Here is an 11,984-nt window from a genome sequence, read left to right as displayed (position 1 = left end):
AATTTTGTCGAGATAATAATGCTTTTATTGAATTCTTACCATCTTCTTTTTGTGCAAAGGAGCTTTTTACGGGGAAAATTCTTCTAAAGGGTTCAACCAAACATGGCGTATATGAGTGGTGTCCCTCCTCTCCAACTATCAACTCTACAATAAAAGAATCGGTGTCTAATTGGCACCACCGTCTAGGCCATCCTTCCAGCTCCATCGTTAAGAGCTTATCTACTGTTTTCCCATTTCAAATTCCTAATTCGTGCCATAGTGGAAAAAAAATTTAATCGAAAAATAATACAATTCTTTTCTGATAATGGTGGTGAATATCAAAAACTTACTCCATATCTATCGATTAATGGCATATCTCACTTAACATCTCCGCCCCATACACCTGAACACAACGGCTATGCCGAACGTAGGCACCGTCATATAGTAGAAACTGGTCTAACTCTTCTTTCTTACGCCAACATGCATACGAGTTATTGACCTCTAGCTTTTACTACAGCTGTTTATCTAATAAATCGGCTTCCCACCCCGACTCTACAAAATCAATCTCCTTATCTCAAAATTTTTAAAGAGCCCCCCAACTACAGAAAATTACGGAGTTTGGATGCCTATGTTACCTTTGGCTCCGACCATACACCCATCACAGACTTGAACCCCACTCACAAGCCTGTATTTTTGTAGGATATTCGGCTTCTCAAAGTGCATATCATCGTCTTGAACCGAAAACTAACAAAATATACACATCTCGTCATGTAAAATTTGTTGAAAATGAATTTCCTTTCAGGGCATTGACAACTAACTCCTTCCCTACACAAAATATTAATCTCGATGACTGGTGTCCACTTATCTTATCCATTATGCCACTAACCCATCATGTCTCTACTAATTATAATCATCCAGTGTCCTCCTCGTCATCAGATTCTACATCCTCAAATAGTACAGTGTTTGACCAGGCCTCTCCCTCACCATCGTCAAGTAACAAGTCATCATCTTCTGCATCTCCTTCATCATTATCATTCCCACTTTCCCCGCCTCAATCACCACCCACACGTAATATAGTCACTCGACTTCAAAATAATATTCGAAAACCCAATCCTAAATACAATATGCATTTTGCTAACTCTTCTCAACCTACTGAGCCTCGTACCATTTCTGAAGCTCTTAAACATCCTCAATGGAGGCAAGTTATGACTGATGAATATAACGCACTTACTCGAAATAATACATGGTGTTTGGTTCCTCCTCATCCTTCACAAAATATTGTTGGGTGTAAATGGGTTCATAGAGTGAAATACAATGCTGATGGTTCTGTGGAACGCCTTAAATCTCGATTTGTTGCCAAAGGTTTTCATCAAAGGCCTGGGATTGACTATTCAGACACCTTCAGTCCAGTAATCAAACCTGCTACACTCAGACTCATCCTCTCTCTTGCAGTGTCCAGTGGTTGGTCTTTGCGACAACTTGATATAAATAATGCTTTCTTACAAGGTACTCTTACAGAAGATGTCTATATGTCTCAACCCCCTGTATTCATTGATCCACAATTTCCAAATTACGTCTGTAAATTGATAAAAGCCATTTATGGTCTAAAACAGGCCCCTCGCGCCTGGTACAATGAACTCAAGTCATTTTTACTCAATTTCGGGTTTACAAAATCAATCTCGGATCCCTCACTATTTCTTTACAAAAAGGGAACCACAATATACCTTCTAGTATATGTAGATGATATTATCATCACTGGGCCTTCTCTTCCGCATCTTAATAGCTTCATTTCTACTCTCTCACAACGATTCTCTCTTAAGGACCTTGGTCCACTTTCTTATTTTCTCGGTGTTGAAGTGGTTCCTACACCCTCTGGACTATTTTTAAATCAAACTAAATATATAAATGACATTCTCACTCGCTCGAATATGACCGGGGCAAAACCTATCAGCACCCCTATGATTCTCACTCCTTCACTTACTCTCACCGGTGGTAAACCTCTTGCTTCTTCTACTGAATATCGAGCTCTTGTTGGTTCCTTACAATATCTCTCTCTTACTCGACGCGATGTGGCTTTCTCGGTTAACAAGTTGTCTCAGTTTATGCATTGTCCTACAGATGATCATTGGCATGCTCTTAAAAGGCTACTACGTTATTTAAATGGTACTGCTCATCATGGTCTTTTATTTCGTTATGACTCTCCTCTGCAGTTTCATGCCTTTACCGATGCCGACTGGGCAGGTGACAAAGATCAATACATCTCCACTACTGGTTACATTACGTATCTTGGGAGTAACCCTATATCATGGAGTGCTAAAATGCAAAGAGCTTTAGCTAGATCATCTACTGAAGCTGAATTCAAGGCAGTAGCCGATACTACAGCTGAAGTATTATGGTTAAAGTCATTAATGCTTGAGCTTGGTTATAATTCCGTGAACACTCTACCTATTTATTGTGACAACCTGGGTGCTACACATTACTCAGCCAACCCAATATTTCACTCTCGTATGAAACATCTGGCATTAGCATTCTACTTTGTGCGTGAACAAATTAATTTCGGATCAGTACGTGTGACTCATATATCAGGTGATGATCAATTGACGGATGTTCTCACTAAACCCTTAATGGCTTCTCGCTTTCATTCTTTACTCTCCAAGACCGGACTCGTTCCTCGATCGTCCGTCTTGCGGGGGCGTATTAGAGATAATGAAGTTCATGCTGATAAAAACAAATCAAGTCAAGATCAGTGTCACAATTAAGCAATGATTTAGTAGTTGTATATGTGTTGTAGTTTCCTTATGTAGTCTGCTAAAATATTATCAGACTGATATCTGTGATAATGTAATTGATATAGCAGCTGTAAATTAGCAGTAATTTAGCTTGACAATCTGTATATATGTATTCATTGACAAGTGAATGAGAATTAGTCTTTCTCAATCTTTACATCAATTTGTATGCTCAAATTTTAGCCAGGTTGTGATTCTTCAATATTCTGGTGAGATATTAGTATTTAGAAATACATTATCATTGCTATAGAATAAAAGGTATATTCAGAAATTCAGTCACAGATTTGGAGTCCGACTGTTGTGGATGTATTATGTACTTAAATGATTATGTTAGGCGTTAATGATTTAAATTTAATAATTTTTGATACATTTTCACTAGATGTTTTTTTAATATTTTATATTTAAGTGCTTAAAATTAGTGTTTCAACTTTCAACTAATTGATTTTCAATTTATGACCATATATCTATATAAAACTAAATATGACTGAAATTATAAAAAATTTAATAGCATTATAGATGGCATATCCTTTTTTCAAGGAGGACACTTTAAATTTTATATCTATATCTTAAATTTTTAATAAAAAATTAATAATTTTTTGTTCTTTAAGAACACATGTGCCCGTTAGTCCTTGCATAAACAGAAATTTGAATATCAAACTCCCTCCTACTTCTCAAAAAAAAAAAAACTCACTCACTCGGTTTATAAGCTTTGGACGCTTATAACCCTCTCACTGGTCATTAATTAAAATTAGTTGTGTCAGTTAGTTCAAAAGGACTGTTTATCATGCGATCTAGTCCAGTTAATGAAATGAGGTTCTATATACATTTTTTAGTTAAATCTAAATTTTATTATCATTAAATGAGTTGAAATTCTATTATCCAAATATCGCCTAAATCTACGAACAATATGGATATCATTTTCATAATTATTCGCTTAATAAGTAGGGTAATCTACACAGGTCATTTGTTTATTCCTATAATCCGCATCAATTATAAATGGATAACTTTTTTTTCATTAGAGGATAAAGATACATCTAAATTCTAAAATACTTCATGCAGTACTCGTTTATAGGTTCGAATAAAGCAGGCAATATGGTGCTCTAAATTTAAAACGTGATACATTTTATTTTATTTTTGACGAATAAACATGATACATTATAATTATATAATCAACTTTGAATAACTTTTATAATTTACTTTTCTGGAGTTAAGACTTTTAGCTTTGTAATCTTATTATGACAAATGATGGGTAAATAAAATCGAATGATTAATTGCCTAATATTTCAAGTTTCCTCCCCTTTTAAGTGGAACCCGAAAATTTTGAACTACACGGTATTTACATAACGTCCTATTTGCTAGTATTTCGAAATGATGATGGGATAAAAATTTCAAGGTCATTTTCAACTATTTTGATTTAAAAATTTAAATTTGGATTAACAATTGATTTAAACTCTGATTTAAAATATAATTCTAATCATCCAAATTTCTGACAAATACTAACAGCTTGATCTATAGATGCACAAAAAACTTATCGGGGCCGTAACGATTGTCTCAGTTGGTTAAACAGGAGTATATCCCACAGGGACAAACCCAATGCGCACCTGAAGGTTAGCGGCTGCGGGTTATCTACGATAAAAAAAAAACTTATTGGGCCAGACTTTATTCGGGTTTTAAAAAGCCGGTTTTTTTATAACTGATCGGGCCGGGATTTTTTAAAAATCGGCCCGAATCGGGCTTCCAAAGAAATATAAGGGCCGTTTTAGGACCGCGGGTCGGGCCGGGTAGGGCCGAACCGGGCTTTATCCGAGTTTTTTTATATATTAAAAAAATATTTTAATATTTTATAACTCGAATTATGAGTAGTTTAAATACCGGAGAAAATAATATCTTGATATATCAGATAGAACAGTTTAGAAACTGAAATAAAGAATTATTTTTTAATATAATCTATAAATAATCATATATACCTTAATTGCTTCTAATATGATAATATAATATTTTAAAAATCATAAAAAGTATTGTATATTTTCAAATTTTATATAAAAATTGGTTTTTTAATCGGTTTTTTCAAAAAGCCCGAGTTTTGATCAGGGCCGAACCAGGATTTTATCCGAGCTTTTATTCGGATTTTTTTAGATTCGGGCTTTTTTAGATCCGAGGATTTTATCCGGATTTTTGAGAAAAAAGGAGATCCATTTAAGGCCTGCGGGCCATGCCGTATTTTTTTCTGGATATGACTTTTCGGGATTTTTTCCGGATCGGATCGGATTTCGGGTTTCAGATTTTTTGAACATCTCTAGTCTGATCAAATTACTTTTTGTCTATTATAATTAAATATTAAATTAAACTCTAGTGTGATCCAAATTACTTCAAGTTCAGGTTCAGCTCAAGCTCAAGCACTCTAACATGTTTAGTCAATGGACAATCTCAAATGTAAACACATGCAACATTGCCAATTTCAAGGTTGATAAGAAAAATATTGTCTCCTCTGCTCTTACAAATCTTACATAGTTGCTTGCATACATTATACTAACAAAACTAGTGTCCCTAGACACATCAGACATGCACTGAAATTATAAACACCGCAAACTAAACGAAGTTGTAAAAAATACTAAATTTTATAAATAAATAAAAAATTAACAAACACCCAATAATAACATTAACCAAATGCAAAATGGGTGTGGTAGTATAATTCTCCAAATGTCACATTCTCTCTCTCCTCTATACAATCTTTACATTTCCCCTACCATGCTACATATCGTATGCCTGTACTTGTAATCTTTACTTCTAGCAAGCAAAATTTCATTTTATTTTTCTTTCTGATTTACCAAGAAATTGAAAATGGAGGAGAGGTTAAAAATGTAATTTCAACTCAACAATCATAAAACTCAACAAGTTCATCTAGTGATTCTGGTTGAGGATCAGCATTTTCAAGCATCCATAACAGATGTTCGAACAGGACAACTTCACATGATACAACAATGTTGTCATCCTCATCACCTGACCTTTCGATAAGTTCACGAAAAACTGGGTGCTCCAATACTTCCGAGTTGACCAGATACCGTCTACGAGATTTTCCAACATAAACTGGAAAATTGTCTTGACTAGATATTTGATCGAAAGATGAATCCTCGTCGGAAAATGAAGTGTTTGCTGCTGCTATTGAGCTGTTGGACCGGCCTAGCTTCCCGAATGACTGCCATTTCTTGAGAACTGACTTGATTTTTGTTAATTTTCCGGTTATTGCCATTGATTTTGTGGAGGTTTTGTAGTTGTAGGGACTAGTGAGAGATGAAAGAAGAGAGATTAAGGGGGGTTTTGAGTATTTTAGAGGTGTTTGATGAGTTGAGAAAGTGTAAAGGAAGGTTCGTTTATATAACAGAGAACATGAAGGGGTAATATGGTAAACTGGTTGATGAGTCTTCAAGTTGGGAAGTGGGCTCATATGGGAAAACCAGCTGAACTTTTTGGGCGTTTGTTTTTGTGCAGTGTAACACTAGACACATAAAAAAGATACAAAAATCTCATGTTGCTGTATTGTTCAATTTAATTAGTGATCCTGGTATGAATGTGGATGTAAGAGATTATTTTCATTAATAAATAAAAGTTTGATACATGATATTTTGTCATTATTTTGAAAATAAATTTTGTACACTAAAATTTTCATGTATGTAGTGTGGTTAAACTACTGTTTGCAAGTGTCCTTCTTAAGCTTTTAATTACAGAATGACCTCTTTTCTTTCATTTTATATTATTTGTTAATCTATGCAAATATCCAATGTATTATCACTATTATGTATTCAGCTTGAGCTTGGATAACTTTTTTGATTGTCAAGATAATCCCTAGTGTCACTACAATGTACTCCACTGCTAATCCAGTTGCTTTTGACTTGATTGAACTTGATAACATATAGTGTTAAGGTTTGTAAATATTGTATGTGCTGAAAAATATTTTATTTTGAGGTCAAACCGAAATTAAGAAAAAATTATGTTTTAAATTTCCGGTGACATCCTGGTAAATTTATAATATTAATATCACATTTTAGTACAATTAAATTGGACAGTGACATTTAGCAAAAAAAAAAAAAAAAAAAAATTGGACAGTGACCGTGAGTTTGTTCATGGTTAAAAAGCAGTGACAGAAAAAACAGTAGCGTCGTCATCTCTATGTTGGACAAAAGATAAGTCGTAATCATAAGTGGATAAATCAACCAACTCAAGTTCGGCTGGAAGTAACAACAATGTTTGTGCTGGACGAATACCAAAATATTTGGAGACTTGGAAAAGAGGTTAAAGATCAGATTACAGTAAACTGGTTTTAGAGAATTAGTAAGTTCAAAATGCACAATTAATCTGTCAGTGTTGTTAGAAGCGTTATTATACCAAAAATTGTTCATAAAAATGTTTCCAAATAAATGATAAGTTTGTCATTAAATTTTTATATTTTTGCTCATTAATTATATAAATCTTACGTGTATTAATATAAATTTCACAAATAATAAGTAATTACTAGCCGCACTAAAATATTAAGGTGTTAGAATAATTTCCGAACGTGATCGTATACTATTACTCTTTAGCACTCCACTCAATCCTACAATTCATTTTCATACGATTCACAACACAAATATAATCAATATCCAAATTAATAATACATATTTAAATTAAATAAATGAGGGTGAACTCTCTAAACCAAACTTTCATACTAAATAATCACAATAAAATCTTAAAGTGTAAGAGTAATGTCCAACCAAGACACTTATTCTAATTTGGGAGCTATATCAATATTTTGTTTTCAATGATGATGTAAAGTTCACTGAGTCCTATGTTTCTGATCACATATATACTTAACTATAATTAAACAATTAAGAGACTAATCAAGGCTAAAACAAAAACCACTTTGTCAAGATCTAATAAACAATTCAAATAACCTATTCAATCCAAGCTCGACGTAATCTTGGCTTAAATTTCGGTGCTAGGACCCATTGCCAGCTTCAAGCTACTTCACTTTTCTACTTTTCCAGTTTACAATTGTTTAATTAAGCAAATCAATTAATTAGATATGTAAGCAAACAAATTAAATGATAAAAAATAATACAAAGAAAATTAATTTTGTTGAGATTCATGTACCTACTAGAAATTTATATACAAAAGTTGGTCGTCTCTGATTTTAATTTTCCTGACATGTTTTTCTATTACTTTCTTCCCCGCCCACCGAATACATTGTTGCTGAAAATGACAGACATGTTTGCACTATCATTTTTTTTAAAAAAATATTATTTTAATTTATTTTATATATGTACAAAACTTATATGAAGCTAATATAAGACTCTTTCTTGTCTTGTTGATTTTGTAAAATCATATAATTTGCTGCAATGCGGTTGGTGATAGAATATACAAGCTTAATTAATACAGTATGTAACTGAAACAAGTAGCAATAGAATCTCGATTTTAAACAAACATAACGTTAGATTAGCAGCTTGGGGCTTTTCTTCTGAGTTTTCTAGGGAAGGGAAGTGAATAAGTAGTTAAACTATTTGTATTCAATTTTGTAGTGAAAATTTTGGATGAAAAATATGTTAAATTTATATTTAATATCACTTGTTTTCGTTTTTCTAAAAACTCAAAAGAATTTATTATTTTTACTAATTATTCCCATACTTTCTTTCCTTTTTAAAATTTGAGAGTAACATATAACGAAAATGGCAAGTGACTAATCAATTTTATAAAGAAATTATTTAAATAAGCCACAAACGCAATACAAAGTTTAAATGGAGCCGAAATTTAGGAGTGTCGGAATTGAGTCAAACATTGTCAAGTTTGGCTCGATCTCGATTAAAAAATTTGGACTCAAGTTCCGCCATTTCTTTAATTTCAAAATCGAAGTTCGGCTTGTAAAAAATTCGATAGGCTCCAGTCTGGTTCGAAATACCGAATCAATTTTTCCAAATATTGACGAAATATGATCGATTCAAATTGAGTTCGATTTAATTAAATATATTAATATTTATATAAAAACATAATTATTGTAAAAAAAAAAGAATAACAGAGGCTCAATAATACTTGTGAACCTTGCGAGTGGAGTAATTTGTAACATGAGCTCGGTTCGAGAAAAAATTCAAATAGGCCGATCTTGAATGATTATTATCAGGCCGAATTTAAATATTTTGTGAACTGAATTTAAGTAAACTAATCAAGAGTTTGACTACCGGTACCAAAAACGAACCTGTGACCTATTTCATTTCATATATTACTATATAATGGTTTAAAATATATAAATAAATACAACTATAAGTATATTATATATTGATACAGTTTCCGGTACAATTAGTAATACTGAAAAATATTTTGAAACTATGTTAGATTGAAATTCGATTAAATCATGGCTTTTTATTGGAATTTAGAATTAGACCTCCTCGCAATATATTTATACAAATTTCATGGAGGAATATATGGACCAACCAGCGGTAACCACTGCTAATTTAAAATTAGGTAGAAGACAAAAGACAGTTTAAGAAGAAACATCAAACATAACTACATGGTTGTAAACAAAAGCACAGAAGGCTTAATGCTTATTGATTCTATATATTTGTCTACGGGTTTGTTGGATTTAAATTTAAATACTCCGACTTGATTCTTTTAATTCTATATTTTTTTTTGTTTGTTCACGAGAGATTCTATACTGTTAGCTTGAACTCGTCCACATGCATTATATTATAGTATATATATATATAATTGAATTGATATAATTAAGTTAAGTTTGGTGTCTCTGGCAGCTATGTCACAATTGTCAACAGATTACATTTGAATTTATCTTGTTTTCGTTTTTACCGATGCTTGACGGAGGAATCTGGTAACAACAAAATTTGAGATTTCTCGCCAGAATCAAGATATGTGATGGTGGTTATTTGTCGTAAAATCAAGCGGTGTGTGGTGGTTGTTCGTTAATTGGTGGCTGAGATTGATTAGGTTAAGTGGTGGCTCCTTATCAGTTCTCAATTTCTTACCCTCTCAATGTGCTTACGTACCCTTTATATAGGGATCAAGCCTGACGTAGTTCTTAGGGAACAAGAAATCTAATGGGCTTAAACTTCTCATTCCAAGGCCCGGTAGAAGTCCCTCCATAATTTATCTTTCGCTAGCGTTAGGAATGTCCGACTATGAGGCCCAACTGCGAAGGCCCAAGGCTCGCTCGTAATCGTAGGAATTCACGGATAGTGCATCTCCCTGCGCAAGGATAAAACTCCGCTACAGTTATCTCCCTTGATTTACGAACGCAGGTATAGCCACGGTTATCCACAAATGCCGGACGCGTCCCTGTCCCCCGAATGAGGATAACCCACCAGATAGCAGGACAGGTAATCTCAAGCTCTTGGGTGCAAAGTGCAGTATGACTCCAAAGTTCTCCAACGAGGACACCTGTTGAATATAAGAACAGAGTTCCCAAATCACACACCAAAGTTAACCCCGCATCCCCAACGAGGACACCCGTTGAATACAGGAAGAGGCCTTCAATCATCAGGCATACCTCTAGAGGCCTTCAAACTTTTTATGGACACCCCCCTCCTTGAACGTCTCAAGGAAGGAATTCTTTAAAGAGTACCTGCAACAAATACATTAGTGAAAACAATCCCCATCCTTTTTCCATACTTGCCTTGTCCTTAAAATGTCCCTATTTGCCTTATCCTACATGAGGAGAAGCCCAACTATTCAAAAGTATGCATCTCCCAAGGACAGGACGTGTCCTCTTCCTGTAGAATGTACATGTTTCCTTTGTATTGCAATCCCAGCATGTGGGCAATCTATCTTGTTAACTCTATTCATTCAAGGCGCGCCCTGCATCCTAGACGCGTCCTAGACGCATTGAGATTTCCTCCACAGTCCTTGGAATGACAACCTCGACCTCAAACGACCCAAATCACACAGTCCACTCAATGTTTGTACGTGTCCTATATATAGAGGGCGCGTCCTCCCTTAGTACATTGCAGCCTACAACTTAATCCTTCATCTCTTTGCCCCAATTCTAATTCCAATTGACCCATTCTTGACCCGAAATGACTAGATGCCAACTTTTGGCTATAACAACTACCCCCCAAATTCCATACGCAGCTGAAAACAAAGTTGAAATTTTAATCCTTAAAAATATCAGTGAAATTTGGTTTGCTACCCTCCAAACTCCAAGACGCGTCTTTATAGGAGGACGCGTCCTTCCTTCGTACGAACACCATTCAAAACTAAACCACTTCATAGCCGCTGCGCTATTGCTGTCACATACGTCATCATTACCACTCCTCAATAATTAACCACACATTTACTCACTCTCTCTCTCTCTCTCTCTCTCTCTCTCTCTCTCTCTCTCTCTCTCTCTCTCTCTCTCCTCAGAACCGCCATCTCCGCCGCTGCACACTACTAGAAAAAGTAGCATATACATCGCCTCTTAGACATCGGTTGATGTTGGCACTGATGTAAAAAGAATTTTTTACATCGATTTTATCCAACTGATGTCTTTGTGTATAATAGACATCAGTTTTTTCAACCCAACCGATGATACAAGTATGTTTTAAAAAAAATGATCCCGCACTCTTCTCATTTCCCCCCTTAACCAAATAATTCATTCCCTCTTTAAAATTCCCCCCGTTTTTTGCCTTAACAAAATTTCAAGCCTAAAATCTTCCCCCCATCTTTTGGACTTTACACATAAGATTAAAATTAAATTAGAAATTAAAATACATATACATACAACATCTTTTCAAACATTAAATATAAAACATAAAATCAAAAACCTTCAACTCTCTCCTCTTTCTCTTTACTCGACCGAAGAACAACCCATCTAATCAACCTGCTCATCTCTCACTCTGCTTGACCGCTCTCTCCGCTGTCTCCACTCTCTGTGCGCTCTCTCTCTCGCTCGCTCGCTCGCTGTCTCTCTCTCTCTGAAAAGGTCGTCAGAGTTTGTTCAAGTCGGAGTTTAAAGCTCAAATTGGAATATAAAGCTCAAGTCGGAGGTTAAAGCTAATTCAGAGGTCTAAGCTTGAATTGGGTAAACATTAAACCCTGACTTTTAAATTGGGGATTTTTAATTGAAACCCTAATTTTTTGATTTATTGATAAATATTAAAATTTGTGGGTTTTGTTTTGATTGTGATTGGGGTTTAATTTTATTTGATTATAAAATTGGGTTACACTGTTAAAGTAATTAGTATATATGTTAATCATCTTTTC

General features: G+C 34.4%; 1 protein-coding gene across 1 annotated transcript; it reads right to left on the bottom strand.

The window, feature by feature from the left end:
- Positions 1-5,242: 5,242 nt before the first annotated feature.
- Positions 5,243-6,119, bottom strand: LOC141692549 (auxin-responsive protein SAUR78-like). Its single transcript, XM_074497421.1, has one exon. It carries the CDS (start codon positions 6,013-6,015, stop codon positions 5,638-5,640), a length of 378 nt encoding a protein of 125 aa, XP_074353522.1. The 5' UTR covers positions 6,016-6,119; the 3' UTR covers positions 5,243-5,637.
- Between the last annotated feature and the right edge of the window lie 5,865 nt (positions 6,120-11,984).

The sequence above is a fragment of the Apium graveolens genome, chromosome 10 (assembly GCF_009905375.1).
Source record: "Apium graveolens cultivar Ventura chromosome 10, ASM990537v1, whole genome shotgun sequence".
Classification (NCBI taxonomy): domain Eukaryota; kingdom Viridiplantae; phylum Streptophyta; class Magnoliopsida; order Apiales; family Apiaceae; genus Apium; species Apium graveolens.
This window is presented reverse-complemented; position numbering and strand designations above follow the sequence as displayed.

Excerpts from the sequence above, each read along its gene's own strand:
- LOC141692549 (XM_074497421.1), bottom strand. The coding sequence starts at position 6,015 with ATGGCAATAACCGGAAAATTAACAAAAATCAAGTCAGTTCTCAAGAAA.